This window comes from Myodes glareolus, chromosome 11 (genome assembly GCF_982192425.1).
Source record: "Myodes glareolus chromosome 11, mMyoGla1.1, whole genome shotgun sequence".
NCBI classification, from domain to species: domain Eukaryota; kingdom Metazoa; phylum Chordata; class Mammalia; order Rodentia; family Cricetidae; genus Myodes; species Myodes glareolus.
In genome coordinates this window covers 89,439,327-89,466,211 of record NC_142036.1, presented here as the reverse complement: position 1 = coordinate 89,466,211, position 26,885 = coordinate 89,439,327, and the positions used below count along the sequence as shown (strand labels likewise).

At 43.0% G+C, this 26,885-nt stretch overlaps 1 protein-coding gene and 1 long non-coding RNA gene across 2 annotated transcripts in view; one reads left to right on the top strand and one right to left on the bottom strand.

Moving 5' to 3' along the window:
* The window catches only part of Prkar2b (protein kinase cAMP-dependent type II regulatory subunit beta), a 100,508-nt gene that overhangs the window by 15,826 nt on the left and 57,797 nt on the right, over nucleotides 1-26,885 (bottom strand). The window contains exons 3-6 of the mRNA XM_048415451.3: nucleotides 25,938-25,990; nucleotides 19,146-19,229; nucleotides 5,054-5,160; nucleotides 2,084-2,237 (exon numbers count right to left, since the gene is read on the bottom strand). Of these exons, the coding sequence (XP_048271408.1) occupies nucleotides 2,084-2,237; nucleotides 5,054-5,160; nucleotides 19,146-19,229; nucleotides 25,938-25,990 (398 nt within the window). The remainder of the gene's footprint in view (nucleotides 1-2,083; nucleotides 2,238-5,053; nucleotides 5,161-19,145; nucleotides 19,230-25,937; nucleotides 25,991-26,885) is intronic.
* The window catches only part of LOC125387721 (uncharacterized), a 51,712-nt gene that overhangs the window by 10,435 nt on the left and 14,392 nt on the right, over nucleotides 1-26,885 (top strand). The window contains exon 2 of the long non-coding RNA XR_007227974.3: nucleotides 12,216-12,387. This is a non-coding gene — a long non-coding RNA (uncharacterized LOC125387721). The remainder of the gene's footprint in view (nucleotides 1-12,215; nucleotides 12,388-26,885) is intronic.

Below are 26,885 nucleotides of genomic sequence, written 5' to 3'. Positions count from 1 at the left end.
GTCTCAAAAACAAACAAACAAAACCCAACCTCTTCTACAAAGACCCAGGGAAATAACCTAACAACTGCACGCCGAGAACACGGGATGCGCTGCTTCTGCGTTTCAAACATTCCTGCCGATCACTGCTGCCTAAGTGAAGGCTGAGATCAGGCAGTGCGGACACCTCTGGCGAGCTGATGGAGACAACCAGCTCTGGCTCACCTCAGACCCACAGAAGTGCAATCTACACACCCTGCAGGGTGCTGAGTGGATTCCCAGGGTCATCTGCACACTTGCCAGATGAAGTCTGAGAACCCAGCCTTCCACAATCAGTTGTTCTGTTCTGTTCTATGGCACCATGTGAGAAAGAATCCCACCTCACCCCGTCTCTAGCCCCTCAGCCAAATGTGTCTATGACCCAATGTCTGGTGCGGGAGAATTATCTGTATTCTGTCAATCATATTTTAATAAAACGCTGATTGGCCAGGCAGGCAGTATAGGCAGGAAAGCCAGACAGGAAGTAGAGGTGGAGCAAAGAGACTGGGAGTATTCTGGGAAGCTCCCTCTGTCACTCCTGCGGTGCAGACCACCCAAGAGGCAGCATGTAACCTGCCCTGCTGAGAAAGGTATGGAGCCGTGTGCTAACATAGATAAGGATAATGGGGTAACACAAGTTATAAGAGCTAATAAGAAGCCTGACCTAATGGACCAATCAGTTTATAACCTTATGGAGTCTTGTGTGTGATTTCTCTTTGGGATTTGCCGGTTGTGGGGTACCGGGCGGGACGGAAACCCCAACAAGCCGGCCCCCTCATGTTACAAATGTCTACAGAATTTCTACCATTAAGACATTTATTTAAAGATAGAGACAGAGGAGCTCTTGTCTTGAGACCAGAAGTGTTTCAGATTTTAGACACTAACCCCCCCCCACACACACACACACATTCAACTCTGCCCAGATAGTGAAACCTCCTAACGAAACAGCTTGGGAGCATGTCTCAAGTCTAAACACAAAATCCATAATTCATGTGTATCTCATAGGCATGGCCTGAAGATAATTTATAATTATTCATAATGTGCTTGTATTTTGACTGACCTGTAACAGGTATGGAATTTTATAGTTCTGGAATCATGTTGGTATTCAAAAAGTTCTTGACTGGGGACATTTCAAAGTCTCCAGGCTGGGAATGCTTAGTCCATACCAAAATCCAGGCCCCACTCAAAAGAGAATGATTAGATTTGTGTAGAATCAAGGCAATTTCTTTTTTTAATATCACAAGTGAAAAACACGGGCACTACATTTTTTGCACTACGTAGCTGCCCTTGAGTGCTAACATGTTACCAATCAGTCGACACCATCAAGATAATTGGTTTTTAGTGCTTTTTCAAACTGAAGCAACATCAGAATTGCATGGAAGGCTTCAGAGACTGCAGTAATGCCGGTCCCTTCTCCAGAGCTCTTGGTGCGGGAGTCAGAATTAATAGGAGGGGGCCTAATATGTGTGCTTCAACAACTTTTCAGTTGTGACTTTTAGTTTTCACTTCGAAAACCACTAATTTATCTAACTATACCTCAGAGAGCTAGCTGAGAAAAATACACATGCACACGTGTGTGTGTGTGTGTGTGTGTTGTGTATTCATACTTGTTAGTGAGGGTGTGTGCATATGTGTGTCCAGATGCTTATGCACATATACATACAGAGGACAGAGACTGATGCCAGATGTCTTGTGTGGGTTGCCAGGCATCTTTGAGATGAGGTGTCTTACTGAACCTGGCCAATTAGCTTTGGGGATGCTTGTCTCCAGGGCCCTCCCCTGTGTGTGACTTTTTACATGGGTACTGGGAATCTGAACTCAGACCTTCCTTCTTGCCCAGCAGGCACCTTAGTGACTGGGTCATCTCTCCAGCTGTTGTGGATAAGAGGGGAACACTTTAATCTGATGTCATTCTAAGGGCCAGTATATCCAAGCTCCTGACTTGGGGAGGGGCAGGACATACGTTTTTGATTTAGCCCAGTCTTTGTGCCCAGCAGTGCAGCATCTAGGAGATAGTTAACAAATGCCACTGACTCCTGATCCCAAGTAAACCCACTGATTTACTTACCAAACCCCACAGAGCACCAGGAGAGGTAGCTGTGATTGTAGCCGCTCTGGGTGTATTGTACATTAAGGCCAGTTCTCCAAAACTCCCACGATTATCGTAGTTACCAACACATCTTCCAACGCCGTCACATTTTACATAAATATCAAATGTTCCTCTGTTGGACATAGACAAATCATATTAAGTTACAGACAAAGAGATTCGGGGAACATTTCATTACCGTGGGTATTACTGAGGAGAAGAGCCCTGTACACTGATTTCCTGCCTGCTATGCCCTCTGATAACAGCAAGTGCTGGTCAGTTCCAACTGGACTAGGGGAGGGACAATGAATGGGGGAAAGAACTAAGCAACACAAAGTTAAAATTAATGATAGAATATGCGCAGAAAGCCATCGGTGAGAACAAAGTTCAAACGCTACTGTACTTAGTAAGGATTCCAGGGCACTGACCATGTAACAATAGTTTATATTTCTAACAGAAATGTATATTGCTTTTGACATCCAAAGAAAATGGCTACTTTTTAAAAAGAATATAGCTCTAACAATTTGCTGACAAGTCTTTTAAAAAAAAACCCAAAAAACAAAAAACAGTCTTATTAGAAAACAAACTAACTTTTTAAAATTTATTTTACATGGCTGGTTTGGGTTACAAACAGAATTGAATCCTTAGATCACATTGGCCCACAAAGCCTCCCTGACCCTTTACTTTCGGTCAGTCACAAACTGCAGCTGAGGAGCGGCAGCCTCAGACCCAGACTCTGGCTGGCCTTCCTGCAGGGCTCTATGCCCTCTTCCCTTGAGGAGCTCTCTACAGGCAAGCCGACTCCGTGTGCATGTCCCTACATTAACATGAGCTATTCCTTCTACCCAGGACCATCTTCCCACCTACTGCACTTCAACAGAAGCCATGGTTTCAAGGCTGGCTGGCACACGTGTGAGGCAGACAAGAGAAGCTCTTTAGCTATATCCTATGAGTTAAATCCTAGAAGGAAGGATGTCAGTGGCAAAAAGGGACAGCTTTTAAGGGTTAGAAAAGGATTATTAAGTAGAAAAGAGATAGAAACAAAAGACATTAATAAGGGAGAAATTGTTGTCTTCTTAATGGGTAGAATGACGCACATGAGGGTACCTCCTAGAATTTGTTCAATGCACAATAATTTCTAAACTATTCATTTAAAATCTGCCGTATATTCCCCCTTTCTTTTGTCACTGACACTACTTTCTAGATTCTCCATTCTGGATAGGACAAAATGAGTAACAAAATGTACCGGAGAGAGTAAAACATGCTTCCAGCCCGGTAGGGGCCATCAGTGGGCAGTCTGTTAGAGGGGCTGCTTTGCATACTGATCCCTTCCCTGACGCCATGAGGTGTCCGGCGGTGCAGGCCAGAGCCGAGAGCATGAACACGAGTGGGGGACAGAGGACCTGGCTGTGGGTCAGCTGTACTGCCTGGGTGACCTCAAGCCCGGTCACTTCTGTGAACCAGAGTGTTTCATCTGCCAGTGGATAATTGGGTTCCAACGGAAAGAGAATGTACTGAGCTCAAATGTAAAGCAGGTTCAGTAGTCAGAAATACCCACTGAAAGATCAGTGCTGGACTGAGCCTGGCTTCTCACCTACGAGTCAGTGAGAAAACTTGAGCGTGTTTATACGCCGTTTCTTTGGTGAAAGCTGCACCATCGGAATCATGACTCCGCCTTACATAAGGGATACATCTTGGTTTGGTTTTATCCCTAACCCTGGCTAGAGCTGCACCAGGTCACTCGGGCACCAGGATAGGAAATAAAAGAAATAAGCGAATGTGCTGACTGAAAGGCATGCACAGCTCATGTATGAAAGAAAACAGAGGTAAGGTGAGGAAAGCGGACCCATGGAGACAGGAAAGGTCTCATACCAGCTGACCCCAGTCCTATCCAGTGGAGCAAAACTGTCCCAGTACATCAGGTGGGGAGATGTTCTGTGAACTCTGCCCTGCTCTACAAAGGTGAAGAACACCCTGCCCAGGAGGTGCTAAAGCATGTTCTGAGGCTCATCTAGGAGTCACACAGGCCATATTGTTCTCTGATAAAGTAAAGCACAGTTTAAGATTTCTGAATTGTCAATACAAATAAGTGCATATACTTTCTGTTTAATAAAATATTATCTATGGTTCAAGACTAGCCTGGTCTATATAGCAAGAACCAGGCCAGCCAGGCTCCATAGTAAAACCTTTTCCAACCCACCTCCAAAGCAAACAAACAAAACTAAACCCTGAAACACTTTTAAAAGACAAATAAAATACTACATGATCTCTGTTGAGAGACACGAGTTGCTCACTCTACTGACTAAAGGATGCTAAAACAGCAAGAAAAAAGAGGTTTCCTCCTTACCTTACACTTCTGGAGTACCTGGGTTCTTTCATAGTTAATAATAAGAACTTTTTCAAAACGTAGGAAAGCCGAGTGAACTACACCATCACTTAGATTCTCCCATGTCAGGTCTTTTGCTGTTTTTGTTTGTTTTTCAAGACAGAGTTTCTCTGTGTAACAGCTCTGGCTGTCCTTGAACTCACTCTTGTAGACCAGGCTCTGCTCGAACTCATAGGGACCTGCTTGCCTCTGCTTCCAGAGGGCTAGGATTAAGGGCGTGCACCACCACCGCAGGCATCCACGCTTTACTCCTATTTTCACTGTAATAGGCGTCTACTATATAACAATATCATTACTTTCTACCTACCAAATAGAAGTTAGCAAATCAAGGCACATTAATGACTAAGACTTACAGATTCACTTCTTATATAAACTGTGGCTCTTTGCACGACCTAGCATGACTTTACTGTATATACCCACAAGACATTTACAGTGCCCGTTGTGTAGCAGTAAGAGTAAAGGGAAGCCACAGCCATCAGATTAACCTACTGGCTGTCACAATGACGACTGAGATTTTACACAACAGGTTTTTTTAAACGTCAGTTGTAAAGCTGGGTGAAACTTACCTATCAATGACGTAAAAGTTGTCGCCATCATCACCTTGATCAATTACATGTTCCCCTTCTTTGACCAATTTTTCAAACATGGCATCTAAAACTTGAGACATCTGCTCCTAATTTTTAAAGAGATAAGGTGTCTTTAAGTGCATCTGGAACACAGTTTCTCAAGGAATCATACAGTCTTTGGCTTTGTGGAAGATTTCAAAGAAATCAGAATATCATTACCATTGAGTTTTATCAGAAAAGTCAGTATCCCTCACCACACACAAATGAGAGCACTATTGATTCTCATATTCAACATCTGAATGAAAGTAATGATATCCGTCTACTTGAGAACATTTGTAACTATCACCACTTCACATGAAAAAAAGAATTACTAAACTGCCACACATCTGGAGGGAAAAAAATAAAAATAACTAGGGCGGCAATGAACTGTTTCCAATTTCCTAAGCTATCTGTTCTTAAAACCTCCCACTGCTCATTGCGTGAATTAGTGTGGAGCTTCCCTAAATACCTGGTGAAATTACATCCCGACTTCAGTTTTACAGCCTGTGCCCATGCCCAAAACAAAACAGAACAAAATACAGAAGGGGTGGAAGGCAGCTACACAGTAGCGACAGAAAGCATTCTGCTAGTCTTTCCGTCATTACATTTCTCTTCAAAAACCGACAATCTCCGTCTCCTGGGAAAAGTCTTTACAAATCACAAAACTGCATTTAATAGTGTTGGAGGGGCCAATGAGCACAGTATAGAAATATTCAGAATAAAATTATGTGGTCCATAAGGGGGAAGCTAACAGGCAGGGATTAAAAACAAGATGGCGTACGTGGGTCAAGTGCTACCTTCCTATAAAGTTCCTTTATCCCCGGACACAATGCTTAGCAGCCCAGACTGGACTTAATTTCCCAGACAAGGGGAGAGAGCGAGAGAGAGCGAGAGAGAGCGCTTGTATAGATACACCAAATACCAGTGCACAGAAAGCAAGCCCAGAAAACTTGCTGGGATGAGGGCCCCCGGGTGTGACACCTGAGCTCACACACTGCCCTACTTCCTCAGGCCTTACAATCGTTTGTTGAAAGCCTTAACACAGCCACATACAGTGGATGTCTCAGGAGCAGAGGGGAGCTTTTAGACAGTGCCACTTATCCACCCAAAGATGGCTCAGAATGATATTATACTCACAGGTATAACAAAAGGATCCTGACAAAAAATTAAAACATGATTGCTAAATTCTTCCCTCTTAAAATTAACGACCTGAGCAATTTTAGGCCCATGGTGTACTGGGATAACCCCACAGGACTTCACACTCCTCAGCCTTCCCCACTATTGTCGTCCTCCAGCGCGATGGTAGGTTTGCCGCACCTGACGTACACTCAGAGACCCAATGACCCAAAGTCTGCATTTACATTAAGGTTTGCTCTTGGTGTAGGTATGGCAAATGCCATCCAACTGAATATCTTAATAAAATAAGGAAGAATAAAATCCAAACCACAAAGTCAACAAAAAAAAAAAAAAAAGGAAAAAGTCCAGAGAAAACAGAAAATGAAGAAATGTGGAACAAACTTTCCAGGACGGAAAGTTTTTCAGGCCGAAAGGGAGCATTAAGGAGTCCAGTTAAACCAATGAACAAAACCCCAAACCTGCATCTAGGGTGCCACTGTGTTTCTGGGGAGGGGTGTGTCTTAAAATAATTTTGCAAAAGGATGCCCAGCTTCTCTCAAAAATGAAGATAAATGCAAATTAAGTTTGAAGTAAGATATCACTTTTCTCACATATCCACTTATCGGATTTGAAAAGGTTCACACTTGAGGGCTCTGTATTGGAGTCATCATGAGGAAGAGACACATTCATAGTCTTCTACAAAAAAGTACAAATGGAATAGACACTAAAGAAACAACCCAGTGTGGGAGGTGGTGGGGCACACCTTTAATCCCAGCACTCAGGAGGAGGAAGTAGGTGGATCTCTTGAGTTTGAAGCCAGGCTGGTGTACAGAGTGAGTTCCAGGACAGCCAGAACTACACAGAGATCCCTCTGTGTGTGTGTGTGTGTGTGTGTGTGTGAGAGAGAGAGAGAGAGAGAGAGAGAGAGAGAGAGAGAGAGAGAGAAGAAGAAGAAGAAGAAGAAGAAGAAGAAGAAGAAGAAGAAGAAGAAGAAGAAAGAAAGAAAGAAAGAAAGAAAGAAAGAAAGAAAGAAAGAAAGAAAAGAAAGAAAGAAAAGAAAGAAAGAAGAAAGAAGAGGAAAACAAAGCAACCTGGCAATGTTTAGAAAGGTTTCAAATGCACAGCCTCCACCCTGACTGCTCCTTCTCTGGCAGGACACTCAGAAAGGGGGCAAATGAAATGTTAAAAACCTGCCATTAGCTGAACAGGCTGAGGGAGAGGCATTCAGGAGAGAGAAGTCCTACATAGGAACCCATCATTCGTCTTCTGTCACACCAGGTAGGTCCAACGGCCAGCATGGGGCCACAGGGTTTCGTGGCAGTTCTAAGACTGTGTAAAGACCTGCCTCAGAATGAGAGATGTGAAGCAATCAGAGTTGTTCTGCAAAGACAATGCTTCTGCAGCTGCAGGCAAATGCAGGCTTTCCCCGAGCAGGGAAGTGCTTTTCAAACTTGCTGAGCTCAGGGTTTCTTGAGGAGGGACTTCATTCTGAAAACAGTTGATTTAAACTTTATCCTCAAAGTATGCTTCTCCCTCCATCCCTGAGACAGGGTTTCTCTGCAGCTTTGGAGCCTGTCCTGGAACTAGCTTTTGTAGACCAGGCTGGTCTCGAACTCACAGAGATCCGCCTGCTTCTGCCTTCCGAGTGCTGGGATTAAAGGCATATGCCACTACCGCCTGATCCTCACAGTATATTTTAGCCATTACGTTTTATATTAGTTTTTAAAGTAAGAGTACAAACTACTGGGTTTCATCACCGGTTTCCGATAGTGTCATTATCTATCCTAATTGTTCCCCCCACTGACCTTCCTTCTGCTTCTGGCCTCCTCTGACTAACTCGTTCCTTTCCATCTCTCGGCCTTCCCTCTGCTTTCAGGCCACTCACATTTTATTATCCCTCTCTTTTACCCCCTCTCATATATATATATATATATATATATATATTCCCTTCTGATTCCCCTTTCTACCCCCTGCCTATATATATATATATATATGAACTCTAGAAGTATCTGGACTGGCTTATATCACCCAACATAATGATTTCCAGTTTTATCCTTTTTCCTGAAAACATGATTTAGTTCTTTACAACAGCTAGTGAATGATAAAAATTAACAGGAATTAGCATGCTTGAACTAATGCATAGAGGTCTTATTATTTCTCAGAGGACTTGCAAGTTCCTAACAAACAGTGAGGGAGACATTTCTCAGATGCTTCTTGCCCCCATTCATGGACAAGCCTCCCCCACACATATTTAAATCACTTGATTTAAACTTCATTCTCAAAGTATGCTTTAGCCACACACACCACTTTATCTGAACCTACAAAAGCACTTCACTGCGACTCTGTCAAGTTTAAAAGTACCAGTGACACAGCAAGGGTCACCCCAATAATGCTCTGAACCCTGCTATTCATTGCTCCTGTCCCTCAACTCCTGGTTACTGCCGAGTTTGTATTACTGACCCCATCATTTCCTGTTATGAATGTCTTGGCAGTGAGAATCAGGTAGGTCTATCGTTATCACACCGACCTCTTTCACTTACTAATATGTGTTTCCTCCATGGCTTCCCATGGCTTCACATCTCACTTCTTTTTACTACATAATATTCTGCTGTCTGAACGTACTATTTATCCGTTCATCCACTGAAGGACATCTTGGTGGCTCCCAACCTTGGGCAATTATAAACAAAGCTGCTATGAGCAACTGTATCCTGATTTTTGGGTGAACGTTAGGTTTTTACATCTCTGGGCAAATACAGAGGAGCAGAAGAATTGGAGTGGAGGAAAACAGTGGGTAGATACCGCCAAACTACTTCCAAGTGGCTAAACCACTCTGAATCCCCACCAGCAATGAGCCAGAGTTCCTGTTGCTCCATGCCTTCAAGATTTTGGCCATTTTGATGGGTGTACTCACTGTTTTTTGATTTGCTTTTCCCTGGTGACATCAACCCTCCTTATGTGGTTCCAAAATATTTTCATTATCCCAAAAGGAAATCCTGCATCTATTAAGTACTCATTTGCTATTTTCATGGTCCTCTAGCTCCTTAGAAACCACGATCTATTTATATTCCATGTAGATATCTATTTTCTGAATATTTCATGCTGTGGGATAATGATCTTTGCACACTGTATAGATCTGTCACTCATATTAGTTTAATAAAACAGTGATTGGCCAGTAGTCAGGCAGAAAGTATAGGCAGGAGGATCAGACTAGGAGAATTCTGGGAAGAAGAAAGGCAGACAGTCAGTCACCAGCCAGCCAGATGCAGACCAAGCAAGATGAGAGTGCCTTACTGAGAAGAGGTACCAAGCCATGTGGCTAAACATAGATAAGAATTGTGGGTTAAGTTGTAAGAGCTAGTTAGTAATAAGCCTAAGCAATAGGTCAAATAGTTTATAATTAATATAAGTCTCTGTGTATTTATTTGAGACTGAACAGCTGTGGGACCAGGCAGGACAGAAACTTCTGTCTATAGTTTCAATACAATAGAATGACAAAGCATGTTTTCTTGCATGTAGCTTACTTCACTTAGCATGCTGTCTTCAAAGCTCATGCCCATTGTAGCATAATAAATAATATATGAGTACATTCCCCACCTGATTTCTATTCCATTTTTATGTGACAACTTTACCTGCTGACCTATCTTACCAGTCTTGATCTTTTAAGTTTCAATCAGGTTGTTACTTACTGCTACATTGTAAAAATTATTAGTGCATTTTGTTTAACTGTTCTTTATCAGGTATATCTTTTGCAAATGTTTTCTCTCTGCTTATGGCTTGTTGACAGCCAAACACTTTAGTTTAGTTTTGTTTTGTTTTGTTTTTTTCCTTTTTGAAGCAGGCTCTCACTATGTAGCAACGCATGTCCTGTACCTCATACCCCTCTTGCCTCAGTTTTGTTAGCACTTGGATTATAGGATTGCAGCACCACACTTGGTCTTAGAATGTTTAATTTTAATAAAGTTCATCTCATTGCTTTTTCATATACTGAACTTTTAGCATCCTATCTAAATAATCATCAAATTCTAAATCATCTACATATCTACACTACTTATGACTTAAACACTTTACTTTGAGGTCTCTGATCCATTTGGGGTTAATTTTCATGAGGGGTATAAAATCTGTCTAGATTCTTTGGGGTATGGCATTCGTTTGTTCCGTTGCTACTTTCTGCCTTTGTCCTTTATATAGCTGACTCATGTGGGGCTATTCATGGGCTCTATTTGGTGCTGCTACTCAGCTTAGGTGTTTCTTGACAAGATTGGTGTCATATCTTATACTAAGCTTTGAAGTCACTATCAGTTCATTGACTGGACTTCAACATTGTAGGCTTTTGGGGTCTCTGCCTCTCCAGGTTTATTTATTTTGGATGTAAATTTTAGAATTTACTGGGTCAGAAGTTTCAATGGACAGAGGCTCTTGCACATAGGCCTGATGACCTGACCTCGACCCCCAGATCTCACACTCTTTGCTTTCTCCTTTTTGGTTTTGTGAAATAGGGTCTCTCTGTGTAACAGTCTTAGCTATACTGGAACTCACTTTGTAGACCAGGCTGACCTTCAACTCACAGAGATCTGCCTGCCTCTGCCTTCCGAGTGGCGGGAATTAAAGGTGCGCTCCACCACGGCATGGCTCAGATCCCATATTCTGATGATGGATATTTAGATTGTTTCTACCTCCTTCTGGCTACTGCACAGTGCTGCTATGAACATTCATGCACTAGTACTTGTCTCAACTGATATTTGATCTCAATTCGATGGGAGGAATTACTGAACTGTACAGTACCCGTACACTTGACTTTGAGGAATTCCCAAGTGATGTACCACAGCAGCTGAATTACTTACTTACTTTTCACTAGCAATGTGAGAGAGTTCTAATGTCCTCATACCCTCAACATTTGTTGTTTTTCTTTTACTTAATTATAGCTACCCTTGTGGAGATGAAGTAATGTTTTATTTGGTCTTGATTTCCATTTTCTTAATGACTAGGAATGCTAAGAATCTTTTAAACTGCTTGCTTGTCATTTGTCTTCTCTAGAGAAAGCTACTCAAGTACTTTGCCCATTTTAAAATTGGATTTTTGTACTTCTTACATTGTTTATGTGTCTCGAACACTATATTTTTCTCAAGTACATGATCAACAAGTATTTCTTCCATTCTGTAGCTTATCTTTTCACTTTTAGGGGGTGTAATGTCCTGTGACTTATAAAATGTCATGGTAATACAAAGTTCAATATATATCTCTTTTCTCATTCTTGCTTTTGGTATCTAAAAATCTAATGCTAAATCCAAGATCGTGAATACTTAACATTGTTTGGTGGTATGAATGATAAGTGTGTGTAGGCAGCTTGAGTGCACACACAAAAAAACATACATAAATACACACACATACAGATAGAGAGAGAGAGAGAAGAGAGAGAGAGAGAGAGAGAGAGAGAGAGAGAGAGAGAGAGAAGCCCTATAACAGGGTAACAATGCCCCTACTAGACAACATAGGCTAACAAAAAGCCCAGATCCAGAAATGGCTTCTTTTTTGGAGTTGTTGGGTAATGAGGTCCCATTGACCCTCAAACATCATAAGCTATTACCATTAATCTTGGTTACCCTCCAGAACCGGACAGTAAGAATATATACTGAAGACATGACATAAAACATGAGATCAACACGGTATGGACCTAGCAACTTCACCCCTCCCACCAGCTAGCGTTCACAGGGCTGGGAAGTGCTCTGCAGGTACTAGATACAAACATTACTCATTAATCGTACTGGGCTGCGACCTCCTCAAGCTACAACAATAGCTTGTCTAGCAAGACAGACCCAAGAAAGTAACCAACCACGTTGTGACTGGATTTAAGTCTTACTCCACAAGATGAAATCTCTACCTGGCACCATTGCTGTGCCAGGAACTTATGGCTACACAAGTCATAAGCCTAGAAGAGAACTACTCCTGTTATGCTCCTAAGTGGACATAGTATTAGGCTTACTCTAATGACTTATCATTATGTCCACAGATCAACGCATCTACCAACTCTCCTCTGAGAAGCGTCTGTTTACGTGGTTGGTGACAAACGCAGAGACCTATCATGAGCCACAGTGAAGAGAGCAAAGAGACTCCCAAATCCTCAGCACTAGAAGACCCAGAGATCACTGCAGAAGAAAGAGCAGGAAGAATATAAAAGCCAGGTAACAACATCTGGGCACAGCGGGGCAGCCCCACAGATGAACTTACAGCAGTTGTGATTAGCACACGCAAAACCTGTGAAAGCCCAGGCCACATCAAATCCCAGATAGACAGGGAAGCTGGGCACACAATCCCACCCCTAGATGAGCAGTGACTGGCAGTTGTTAGCTGCTGGGAAAGACATGCTGTAGTAAAAGACCACACTCCAAGAATAGTTCTGGCAGTGCAAAGTGGTCTTGAAAGGTTGGTTTATTTTGATACAAACTTGGGTCACTTAGGGAAAGGAGGGTGGGTCTGGGAAGAGTTGAAGGGTAATTACACATGCCATGCAGGGAACTTAAACCTCTCAAAGAACTAATAAAAAAAAGTTAAAAAGTAGAGGATCTATGTTCATATATCTTTATGGTATCTAATACAATGAATAACAAAACACTGAATTAAATATTGCTGCCACTAAAATTTTAAATAGAATATACTTATATATACATTACACAACCCTGGGAAATGAACAAGAGTGTGGAATAGCCCTTTACATGTGTGAATATCTGTTACTGTGACTGGGTTAATAAATAAGTAGTGTAGTGGTATATTATTTGTATTTTTATAATAAATCTTGCCTGAAGACCAATGGCAAAACTAAAGCCACTAGAGGTCAGGTAATGGTGTCATACACCTTTAATCCCAGGATTTGGGAGACAGAGGTAGTTGGATCTCTGTGAGTTCAAGGTCATCCTGGGCTACACAAAATCAATGCAAAAACAAATCCAGGTGGTGGTGGTAGAAATTCCAGTTCTAGGGAGCCACAGGCCTTTAATCCCAGTACTAGAGGGAATTTAAAATGAGAGGAGAGGGAGGCTTATTCTGCTTGGTCTACAGTCACCCAACCTTGGTAGAGGTAAGACTTCTCTAGTGGCTTGGCTGCTTTGCTTCTCTGGTTTTCAGGTTGAACCCCAATTTCTGTCTCTGGATTTTTATTGTTTGTGCTACAAAGCTGGCTGCCCAATAGCTGGACAGGTAGAGGTTAGGTGGGACTTGAGACAAAACAAGAGCGTGAAGAAAAAAGGAAGGAGGTCAGAATAGAGAGGAGATGTGGAGAGTTGGAGATGAACTTGCCGTACTAAGAAAAGGTATCAAGCCACATGGCAGAACGTTAGGTAAGGAATATGGGCTGATTTAAAATGCAAGAGCTTGCAACAAGCCACAAGTAACAAGCCTGAGGTATTGGCAGAGCATTTGTAATTAATAATAAGTTTCTGTGTGGTTATTTGGGAGCCGGCTTCCGGGAAAGAAAAGTCCACTACACAAGATTATGTAAAGGCCTTGACAACTGAGAGACAGGTCTGCTGGGACACAGAGTCATAGGGAAGTTTCCTTTCACTAACTTTTGTTCATTATGAATTTTAGTAAATTTATGTGTAGTAATTAAAGTTTCTTGATTAAAAAGAAACACCCGCCAGGTGGTGGGGGCATACGCCTTTACTTCCAGCATTCAGTGGACAGAGGCAGGTGGATCTTTTGAGTTTGAAGGTAGCCAGGGATCCACAGAGAAACCCTGTCTCAAAAGCAACAACAACGAAAAGAACGGATGCTCCCTTCTGATGCCCGAGGGAATCTGCACGCATGTGGTATATGTGCCTTGCACCCCACAGACACATAAAGGAAAATAAAACTTTCAAAAAAAAACCCCTCTATACAGAGAACAAAATGTTGAATTTTCCCGTGGACTGAGAGAGGCACATGGAAATGATAGTGACAGGTTTGCAAGTGGTTTTTCTTCCTTCCTCATCACGGGAGAGTCCTGGCTCCTGTTCATGGGCAGCAGCCAGGGCTGGAGATAGAGCCAGGAGGGCAATGAGTCAGGGATTTCCTGACGTGATGCTAATCGGCCCTGCAGGGACCTTTTACGCAAATGAGTTCATCTACCTCAGGTAACATATGGTCACCTATCGAAATCCTGAAGACTAATTAAAATGGCTTACTCATACTGTATTTTACTTGTTTATGATGAGTTTCTTTTAGGGAAGGCAGAGCGGAAGTATTAGCTTTATTGAATAGTTCTGACTCCAAATGTCAAATGGGAAAAATGAAATAAACTGCCACAATAAAATCTTTGATTATGTTAGAATTAGCTCCATTTTAAGCAGACATATGAAACACTGCTTTTAAATTATAAAGAATTCATACCAGCATATGAAAGTTTCCTAATAAAACAGAGAAATTTACTTATGTGACAGGTGTCTGCTCTAGTCAATCAAAGTCTAATTCCCCCATAATTATGCATAGAGTGAGAAGAACTTAGGAAATATTTAATGCGCAGAGGCTGACGGTGACGCTGACAGCCATTCGAGGAAACCCACATCTACTTCTCTCACAGAATGCAAATTCGAGCCTGAGCTCAGGAAATGCTCTGACTCACCTCAGCAGCAACAATTTTCTCTGCATTAATGGAAGAGCATCGGGAAATCGTTCCAGATAGCCTCAAATTAGAAATATTTCAGGAGGAAAATGGCCCACTGAGTGGAACATTAAAATATTCATGAAAAGAATATCTTCAAAGACATTAATAATTAGAAAATCTGCGCTATACAGTACTCCAAGGGGAAAGTGTTCTGTGGTCCGGGGGGAGCGAAATTTTCAAGCTAAACCCTAACCTCAGGAAATTCAAACGAGACAGTAGCTACAAAGTCAACATTATTCTTTGTGCTAATTGGTAATTATTGTTTCTCCTTCCTCTCTGGAGTTCTCCCAGTTCTGGAAAGGTATTGCCTTCATGGTCACTGCGGTGGGATGCTGGCGGTTATCCTAGATGCTCCTTGGGTCCCAATCAAACCAGCTGTCAAGTACCAAGTCGGCTAATCCTGCATGCCAGGCAGCCACCCTTTCTTTTCTGCTTACCCCTTCTCCCTTCCTTAGTTCAGGCCCATTTCTCTGACTGGACCATGGGATGGGTTCCTTATGGGCTCCATTCCTTTGTTCTCCCCATGTTCCCTCATTTCCCCCCTTTAACTGGCAAAGGAAACACAAGACTGTTAAATCCTCTGCTCCAAATGCTTCAGCTGTAGCCACCATGCAGGACAATGTGGAAGAAGAGACAAAGGGAACATTATGGACGGGAGGCAGGCAGTGAGATTTCCTCTGCACACAATGCGACTGTTGCGCACATGCGCTAACAGCAGCTGTAAGTACCTGCACAAGACGAGGCCCGGTCCCTAGCAGACCAGCTATTGGGGCTGATGGCTACCTGGAGGAGGAGTCACTTTTCTTTGGGGGATATGGTCACTGGAAAGGTGCCCCCATGACCTGTGGATGATCCTGTACCCATGAGCAAATGGGCAATACAAACTTGTCTCAGTGAATAGAAGACAGAAAAGGAAAAGAAAGGAAGGCAGGCAGGTATACATAAGTGTTTAAGATGTTTTGGATTATAATATTCTACGTCATCCTAAAAAGGATTTGAGAAAGGAGAGAGAGAGGAGGAAGGGGAGAGGAGGGGAGAGAGGGGAGAGGGGAGAAGAGGGGAGAGGAGGGGAGAGGAGAGGGGAGGGAGGGGAGAGGGGAGAGGAGGGGAGAGGAGAGGGGAGGGGAGGGGAGGGGAGAGGAGGGGAGAGGAGAGGGGAGGGAGAGAAAAAAATCATCAAGCTGCCATTAGCTCAATTTCAAAGACAAACTGAATGATGGCGACCCACCCATGCCTGTGTTCCCAGCAGGCGGCAGGCTGAGAAGGATGACCCTGGGTTTGACACCAGTCAGGTCTTTACAGAATGAACGTACCTCCAAACAAAAGATTTTTAAAAAGAAAATATATTTTCCTATAAAATAATCGGTAATATTAATTCATGATTTTGGTGCTGTTTGTCTCCCACCCATGAATTGGCTTTTACATTACACACTGAAGACTGCTGGGGACTGTGGACCCCTTGTCTGCCGGAGTAAACAGCTTGTTTTCCCCGTGCTTGCAGCTGCTCTGAGCAGCCTGAGACCCTGATGGCAGGGGAGGGGTTTCTGGTGGCTGCAGCTGAAGGACCCAAGAGCTAAGACGTGGCCATTGGTCAGGGAAGGCACCATATAAGCTGCCCTGGAACACAGCAAAGTTGGCATTCTTGGTGTTCTTGTTTCAAGGATGACCCATGTCTGTCTGCCTGCCTGCCTGCCTGTCTGTCTGTCTGTCTGTCTCTCTCTCTCTGTGTATGTGTGTTTCAATCTCTAGCCCCTTGCCCCACTCGCAAACCATTCGTAGTACAGGCACCATGCTATAGGCGTAGTACATGCAGTGCAGGTGCTACAGGACCGTAGTACACGTAGTAGCACAGATGCTACAGAAGACTTTTAGCAGACGGTGCAAGTCTTTTTAAAATCCTTTTCATAAAAGAGTTCATTTAGCTACGCCCAGTGGTTCAGGCCTGTCATCCCAGCTACTTGGGAAATCGAGTCTGAAGGATCAATTACAAGACCTGCTTGGGCTACAGAATGAGGTGAAATTCAGTCTGGGTAACTTGGTACATGAGACACTGCCTCAAAATGAAAGTAAAAAGTGGACTGGGTTTACAAGTACAGTGCACCTGCTTAGCACGCACCAGGCCAAATGGAAAAGAAAAAGAAGAAAAAGAGGGGAAGGAACAGATGAATCCATACCGGAAGAGCAGTATTACAGTTTAAAGAGTCGCTGTGATCTGTTTGCTCCTACAAATGAGTTAAGTACTTTTTATTCTCTGACAATTTTTTACATGTATATAATGAATGTTGGCCACTCCCCCATCACCTCTCTTACTCCTCTCCCTCTGAACACATTCTTTCCAAGAAGTCTCCTCCTATTTTCTTTTCTTCATTTATGTGACCCACTGAGTTCAATTCAGGTTGTTTGCAGCATGAGGCGGCTACACATCTGGAAAAAGACACACCTCTCTCGAAGCAATCAAAGATTACTGTTTCAATAAGATTTGAGCATTTATTTACTTATTGTGCGTGCATGTTTGCATGCATGTGTGTGTTGTATGCATGTGTTTGTAGAGATGCATTGCCCACGCTATCCTCACATGGAGGCCAGAGATCAATGTTGGTGTCTTTCTCTATTGCTCTTCACCTTATTTTTTGAGACAGGGTCTCTCACTGAATCTGGAGTGAACCATTTAACTAGACAGGTCTGTCAGCAAACCTCTGGAATCTACCTGTCTCCACACACACCACCTCCTTCCCTCCAGTGTTGGGTTACAGGTACACACTGCCACATCTGGTTTTTACAGGGGCACCAGGGATCTGAACTCAGGTCCTCACACTTGCAGGGTAGGCATTTTACTCACTGAGCAATCTCCCCTCAGCCTTAGTCAGTCTTTAAATACCATTACTTTATTAAAATTATCAAATTTACTTGAAATATTACTATCAAGTATGCATAGCTACAAAAATAAGAAAGTAATTCAGAATGTTCTGGTTTCAGGCATTGATGAATACAAAAGACAACGAGGGTATACATTAAATAGCTAAATGAAGCAGGAAAAGGTGTGTGTTCTACCCTCAAGAAATGAATAAATGAGGCAATGTAGAAATGTCAAAGACGAAGCAGGCAGTGGTGGTGCACACCTTTAATTCCAACGCTCGGGAGGCAGAGGCAGATGAATCTCAATGAGCTTGAAGCTTGTCTGGTCTACAGAACTAGTTCTAGGACAGTCAAGGCTACATAAGGAAACCATGTCTTGAAAAAGAAAAAGAAAAAAACAAAAAAAAAAACCAAAATGCAACAAAACAAAACAACAACCAGAAATGTCAAAACAATAATCTGAGCTCAGGGATGACATACAAATTTTTACTGTGTGCTCCAAGGTCCAAATATAATTCATGTTCCTAGAGAACATGATATAAGGTTATTTAAGAAGTTAATGAGTTCTTTTAGTATTTCAAGGTATAAGCATGACCTATAAAAGGGTATGATTACCTTAGTGCTTCAAAAAAAAAAATGTCCAAACAAACAAAAACAAAACAAAACAAAAATCCTCATCTAAAAACCAGCAGGACTTGATGTTCTCAGACATCAATCTGAAAGTTTGAAAAACCTAAGGTTGAAGTAGGTGGTAAAAGTTGGTTCTTCATATTTGGAACAAAGCAGCAGTTCTTTCCTAAATCTCTAGACAGCAAAAACATGACCCGTGATGACAAAGCAGAACACTTAGCCAACCGCGTGAAGCTAAATCTAAACACGCATGCCATACCAAGCGGTATGCTAGAAACACCCTCTGTGTAGACTAGAGATGTCAAAATTCTTTCCAAGAATCAAACATTCCCTTGCCTTGAGCCAAGTAAAATGCTACATTTAAAATACGAACAATGTAGAGCTTACACGCATTCAAATATTTCCTATTACTGAAGTTGAGAGCAGCAGGGAAGACCTCCACCAGGGGTCTCTGCAGTACACAGGGGCCTAGCCTCTCCCTCTCTGCACCACCAGGGGCCTCTGTGGTACACAGGGGTCTAGTCTCTCCTTCCCTTCACCACCCCAGGGTTGGGCGTGAGAATATGGCATTCTCTGAGGTACATAGGGGTCTAGCCTCTCCTTCCCTGTACCACCCCAGGGTTGGCTGTAAGAATATGACATTATCTTCCCTTGGCACTCTAACACAGTGTATCCGGTATCCACAGATCCAAGACCAGAAAGTGCATGCAACCGTCCGCCTCCACCATGATCCCAGAGTGAACTGGGCTTGTAAAGGGAGAAATTCAGGTCCTTGCCCAGGTCTTGACCCACTTCTATTATTATAATTTATCTTACTGGATCCAGGTTCTTGAACAGCAGGATATCTTTGCAAGCCTCTTGCAATCTGTTTCTTTGATCATCAGTTTTGGGATGTATTATCTGAAAAGACATCAAAAATCAAGAAAACAAACACAACCGTTAATACCAGGTAAAATCCAACAAAAGTCAAAAGGAGTGCCAAGGAGAATAATGGTTAACGCTCAGGTTCACTCACAGGTGGCATGACATTCACTCTGGGTGGCTAACAAGGGTTAGTCCATGAGCCATCCCTTGGTCTACAGAGCACAGCCACCAGCACTGTGCTTAGAAGCTCCCGGGAAGAGAGTTCTCCCCAAGACCAGAAACCACATTATGAGAAGATGCATGCGCAGCAATAAAGACAACAAACATCCCAGGCTACATGGACACGTACAAAAGGATAAAGTGTTACACAGCTACGTTGGAAAGTTAGATGCTGCCCTCATTCCGTTGGGACTGAACTTAAACTCTTTAGGCTACAGCTCTTTCCTTTAAAACCTGATAATGTCTGCAGAAGCAAGGAAATTCTTACATGTGTACTGCATCAAAATTAAATAAGATTTTAGAAAAATTGCAGGTAACTGCCCCAACAGCATGTTAGGAATTTATAGAAAGGACCAAGCAACCACCTACTGCCCCCCAAGAGAATGTGCGTTCAGGGGAAATGAATCCAGGAAATACTGATGCGCTCATTTAGGATAAAGTTAAGGGAAGCTGGTGTTCTATCTTCTCACTGAACATTTACTCAGGGTAATGAAGCAGTCAGAGGGTTCCCTGTGAGAGAAGCCTGTCAACTTCTGAGGCTCTTTGGACTAACGTTAGATTCAATGGACCAGTGAGGCTGGGTTCTTTTTTCGAGACATGGGGATTGACCCCAAAGCCTTGCTCATGGGAGGTAAAAGCTATATCCCTAACACTAAAAGGCTATATTTCTTGTGAACATTGGTAGTTTATAAATATAAAATAAGAGGTGAAAGACACTTCCGAAAGCAATCATGGAGTGGGTTCCTGGAGACCAACACACGACTTTCTCCTAATTCAATGTTCCTTCAAAGAATGGCTGCAGTTGAGCAGTGGTGGCACACACCTTTAAACCCAGCACCTGGGAGGCAGAGGCAGGCACATGTCTGAGTTCAAGGCCAGCCTGGTCTACAGAGTGAGTTCCAGGGCAGTCAGGGGTACACAGATAAACTCTGTAGGACCTGCTAAGCCAATGCCCACCCCCTCCCATCAAAGCAAGCAGAATCAGGCAGCAGGGAATCTGTGCCCACAGAAACATCAACACGTACAGGGACATTTACCTTGGCAGAAGAGATGGCTACAAACCAACGAAGCCTAAGCCTGAAGGAACTGGCATTTACAGTATTGGAGACCTCTCTGATCTATAGGTAACACGAAAGACTATCTGCTAGTGAGCAAATCTCAGCAGTTTTCCAATCAAAGTGTGTGGCTTGGGACTCAGTGTCCCCACAGACTGAGTTTCCTATTTGTGCTGCTACTTTGAAGGCCGTGGAGTCGTTAGCAGATGAGGCCCAGCTAGTCTAAGCAGACGGGATGTGCAGGCATTTCCTACAGCTGCTAGTAGTTCCAGGCCAGCATTCCCTTTCTGAAGGGTGCCTTGTGACGTTCCTGACACCGCCACAGACACACCTCCCCGACACGATGCACTGAAACTCCCCAGAAACTGGATCCAGAACAAACCTTATTCCCTTACATGATTTCCGCCAGACATTTTTTTCTCGTGCTATGGGAAGTCACTACGTAAGGTGTAAGGTATGGACAGCCTGTTGACCATCTGAGCCTAGGCCCTAAGATGACAGGTGAATAGACCACTAATTATCAGTGCTACACAGAAACCTTCAAACCTCAGATGACACACTCACCACTTTCTACTTAAAACACAAGAGATTAAGTGAAAGGCTACTTCTCACACTGAAAGCTACTAAGGGAGTGCCTGCAGGGCAGCCACAGGGTGGTGGCCGTGGCAGCGGTGCGGTGGTGGAAATGCCAGACTATGGTTTGGACTCCACTCTGTGATGCTTCACCCTCTGCCAATTCAAGTCTCTCTCCTTTCTCCCCAAAGTTTCTCTTCTGGTGAGGTCTCAACAGGGAAGACTTTTTTTTCCCCTGCTCTCCTGGCTCTAACCAATTAACACTTCTAAAATGTTTTCCAGGGCTGCTGTCTATGCAGTTTGCTCACCACCCACTCCTCCCTGACAAGACCCTTAGCCTAGTACAGTCTGTGCTTTGGGAGCAGTTAGAGGGCAGATATTCCCCTGACTAAGATACTGCCCGCTTCTATGGACTTGTGATTTCATTAGACTTGACATCATTCTATGCACTAGGCTTGTCTCTGGACTCTTCAGCTTTAACAATGTATTCAAAGTGTGAGTTTTTGCCTATAGGCTCTTACGATTTTTATTAAAATTCCTTATTTCAGGATAAAAATCTTGTTAAACAAGCACTTATGTGGCATCTTATGTATGCCAGGTGTATTTACTTATTTAGTGTTTTCAAGACAGGGTTTCTCTGTGTAGCCCTGGCTGTCCTGCTACTCACTTTGTAGACAAGGCTGGCCTTGAACTCACAGAGACCCATCCGACTCTGCTTCCCAAGTGCTGGGATTAAAGGCGTGTGCCACCACTGCCCATCCCCAGGTAGTATTTTAAGAGCTCCATAAATATCAATTCATTTTATCCTAATAGCAGACCCCTGAAAACAGGTGGTAATTTAGGTCACACACACACACACACACACACACACACACACACACACACACTCGATTGACTTCTCCATCATCTAACAGTTTCTGAGTTGCAGAGCTGGGATTCATCCCTGACAAGCTGGTTAAGAGAACACACTCACACCCCAGAACAGTCCCAAACCTGCAAGCACATCTGTAGAGAATGGTCTCAGAGCTAAGAATGGCTTTACCTTTGTATTCTCTGTTTCCCTCTCTCTTTCCCCCTTCCTCCCTCCCCACTCTCACCCCTGCAAGCACATCTGCAGAGAATGGTCTCCAAGCAAAGAATGGCTTTACCTTTGTGTTCTCTCTCCCTCTCTGTCTCTCTCTCCCCCTCTCACCCATGACCCCTGCACACACACACACACACACACACACACACACACACACACACACACGTGCGCACACACACACAGAAATGAGAGGAAATCCAAGTGTCCTCAGAACACAGACATGCCTACATCTGTGCACTGCCTGTGCTGATTCTGAGCCACAACAGGAGGGCGGAGCAGCTTTCAGAGCGCTTCCAACTCCCAAACACTAAATATTCATGTTCAGAAATGGTGAGATTTCAGTTAAAAAATAATCCCCATATAAAGTGTTTGCCAATTCCTGCTCTGAACTTCTGCTGCCTTTCAAGGAAAAGAATCAGAAAAGCAACTAATAGGGTTCACTTAGACGTAGGAGCTGATGCAGAGGTCGAGGAAGGGGGCTGCTTACTGGCTTGCTGCCCAGGGCTTGCTCAGCCTGCTTTCTTATAGAACCCAGGACCACCAGCCCCTAGGCGTGATCCACTGAGCTAAGCCTTCCCACATGAATCATCAATCAAGAAAATATAACACAGGCTTGCCCAAAGATCAATCTAGTGGGGGTATTTTCTCAATAAAAGTTACCTCTTCTAAAACTGGCCCTAGCTTCTGTTAAAATGACAGCCACCACACTAGCCAGCACACACACCTTCCATAAGAAAATGACTGCCATTCACTTAGAGAAACAATTAATAAATGAGACCTCCTGAAGCCAAAAAGCTTCTGTAAAGCAAAGGACACGGTCAACATGACAAAACAGCAACCTACAGAATGGAAAAAGATCTTCACCAACCCCACATTGGACAGAGGAATAATCTCCAAAATATACAAAGAACTGAAGAAATTGGTCATCAAAAGAACAAATAATTCAATAAAAAAAATGGGGTACAGACCTAAACAGAGACCTCTCAACAGAAAAATCTAAAATGACTGAAAGACACTTAAGGAAATGCTCAACATTCTTAGCCATCAGAGAAATGCAAACCAAAACAACTCTGAGATTCCATCTTACAATTGTAAGAATGGCCAAGATCAAAAACACTAATGACAACTTATGCTGGAGAGGATGTGGGATAAAGGGAACACTTCAACATTGCTGGTGGGAGTGAAAGCTGGTACAACCCCTTTGGATGTCAGTGTGATGATTTCTCAGAAAATTAGGAAACAACCTTCTTCAAGACCCAGCAATACCACTTTTGGGTATATACCCAAAGGACGCTCAATTGTACCACAAGGACATGTGCTCAACTATGTTCATAGCAGCATTATTTGTCATCGTCAGAACCTGAAAACAACCTAAATGCCTCTCAATCGAAGAATGGATATGGAAAATGTGGTACATTTACACAATGAAGTACTACACAGTGGAAAAAATTAATGACATCTTGAAATTTGTGGCAAATGAGTGGATCTAGAAAATATCATATTGAGTGAGGTAACCCAGACCCAGAAAGACAATTATAATATGTACTATCTCATAAGTGGCTTTTAGACATAAATCAAAGAAAAACCATCCTACAATACACAATCCCAGAGAACCTAGACAACAAAGAGGACCCTAACAGAGACATACATGGATCTAAACTACAAGGGAAGAAAAAAAAAACAAGATCTCCTGAGTAAATTGGGAGCGTGGGGACCATGGAAGAGGGTAGAGGAGAAGGAGAAGGGAATGGAAAAAAATATATAGCTCAAAAAAAAAAACAAACCAATTTTTTTTAAAAAAAGAAAATGTCTTCCCTTATTTATACAACTGATCTCTGAGTCTTGATTTCCTGGCCCTGCCCCAACTAGCCAGTACTGGGTTTATTAGAAGCTCCTGGGAAACCGGATCTTGAACTGAAAGCCAGCAATAGGGAGAGTGTGGCGGGTGAGTCACCCCTCAATATCCGCTCTTTGCTGCTGAAGAACCCAAGAGCAGGGGTTCTCAACCCTCCTAACACTGCGACCCTTCAACAGAGTCCTTTGCTGCTGAAGAACCCAAGAGCAGGGGTTCTCAACCCCCCTAACACTGCGACCCTTCAACAGAGTCCCTCGCGTTGTGATGACTCCCAACCAGAAAATTATTTCATTACTACTTCATAAACAGTAATTTTGATACTGTTATGAATCATAATGTAAGTATCTTAAATGCAGGATATCTGATATGACCCCCAAAGTGGTCAACACCCACAGGCTGGGAACCACTGCCCCAAAGCCAGGCAGCCTCGGTCTGTGTGTGACCTCTGAACTCTTTCTGGAATTGGTAATACATCTAAACATGTATCTAAAGAGTTCTCACTGGTGTTTCTTATGTTTAAATCCATTTGATTGGCTGCTAAGCGAATATTACCTAGAATGAGAATGAACGAGCCAAAACATTTTACTCAACTAATTCACAGATTCGATGGTATCTAAAATTCCTCCCAAAGCCTGAAGAGAGTCAATGAGATAAAATAAGATACTGAATGCTACTTTCAAACTATGTTCCTTAGTTTTAGATTTTTTTTTATTTTTGATTTTTCAAGACAGAGTTTCTCTGTGTATCCCTGGCTGTCCTGGAGCACACTCTGTAGACCAGGCTGGCTTTGAGCTCACAGAGATCCTCCTGCCTCTGCTTCCCAAATGCTAGGATTAAAGGTGTCCACCACCACCACCAGGCTTAGATTTAGATTTTTAAAACTAGTTTAAACTACCTCAAATGATCTTGATTACTAAGTTTTAGCACACACAGTTAACCACAAACATAGGACGGTGTGTACTCCCTGACTGTCACCATTACTGTTTCTGCTGGGTGTACTGATGAAGCATGTGATGGGCAAGGAAGGTTTGCAGCACACACACAGAGCAACAATGGCATGTTCCAGATTAGCAACAGAAGAATCTGACTGCATATGTATATTTGTTTATATCAAGGATATACATATACTTCAGGAGCTCGACAGTCTAAAAACTCTGGACCCACTGTCTGCTTTTCTGCATTTTTCAGAGCTATAGATAGAGGTTTTTTAAAAAACACTTCTTAAGGCTGAAGATGCAAAAGAGATTTTCCCAAGCTATGTACAAAGAAAGAAAGAAAGGAGGGGAGAGAGGGAGGAAAAGAAGGGAGGAAAGGAGGGGAGGAAAGGAGGGAGGGAGGGAAGTTACTACTTTTCTTCATGTTCAAGCACAGTAATTTCTTACTTAGTTTCCTTCTTACTGGATCACTAATGGGAGACGTAAGCTAAGGGCACTGCTTGAAAGCTGTATCAAAGCACACAAGGCAAATACTACCACACTGTCAGGGTCCAAGAGTCAGTCTGCACAAGGCCTGGTGTGTGCTGTGCTGGCACCTTCCTTGTGATTCTACTGAGGCTTGTCTGCCTCTGAGGAACCTTCTGTTAGCAACTGATGGGAGCAGAAGGTCTTTACCAGTATCTCTCTATAGCAGGAACACCTTTTATAAAGAACTATGGCTATAAGAAAAATAAATAGCTCAAAACATTTTCATCATCAGGATGCCTTTAGTGTAAGGACTGTACCATAACTTCAGTGAGGACTGACATTCCTGTCTTGTTTTATCCAAGAGAGACGATGTGCAGAGTGTGTGTGTGGGGCAGATAAAAATACTTCTATAGAATTTGAAGTAAAAGTAGACTCTCAAGATAAGATGAGGAAAAGAAATAAGTAATTTCATTGTCTGTCCCGAAAGTCTGCGTGCCCATTATTATTTTCCTTACATAATGCATTTGCCATCACCCAATCCAGTCAACTACGTACCCTGGACTCCGCATCATCCTCTTCTTCGTCAGGATTATAAGCTTCTGCACAAACTGCAAATAAAAAGGGGACATTTTAAACACTGGTTCGTCAAATACATGCAGTAAATACCTTTACAATTTAATCATCAGTGAACTTCAGACACAGGACCCAGAAGTCCCTGAGCTGGTACTGATTTGAAAGCCTCCTCCCTGAGGACTAGAGTCCATGGAACCAGAAGACGCCAGACAAGCTTCCAAAGGAGAGAAGCAACCAACAGTCCTACCCAGATATGGCATGATAACCCTAAGGGTGCAGTGGTGACAGGTATACCTTGGCAGTAACCAACAGTTGTCTAATAGGACTTACGACCTGTCAACAGGGAGGAAACCATACCTGGTTCTGGAAACCTAGTCAAAGAACTAACGAAGTCATGGATCTTGCAGAAGAATCTACAGCTACCATTTTACTAAGCCAGCAGAATTCCTAACTAGATTCTAAATACTTGTTCTTATACCCACAGATAAGCGTAGTCTTCACCCTTCATCAAGGAAAATCCTCTTTGCAACAGACAGAGACAATTACAAATAACCACAACCAATCAAAACGCAGAGTTGTGGAACCCAGTCACAATGGATACATCTACAAAACACTCCCACACCTAAGGCTCAGGAATCATGATGGAAAGATGGCAAAGGCCAGAGGATCAGGGAGTTTGCTGTGAGATTATATCTCCTTGCGATGTCAGAAACTACACCAACATGACCGCCTAAGCATGAGGTGAACAGGATGACACCAACAGGCACACTAATGTAGGCGGGGAAAGCCCAGGGATCTCAACTCTACACAAAGAACTACAGGTCACTAAAGAATGCAGAAAGGGGGAGAAACAGTTTCCCCAGCACATGTTCAAGTGGTCAAAAACATGTGTACAAATAACAAATAATATTTAGGAATACAGTACACGTG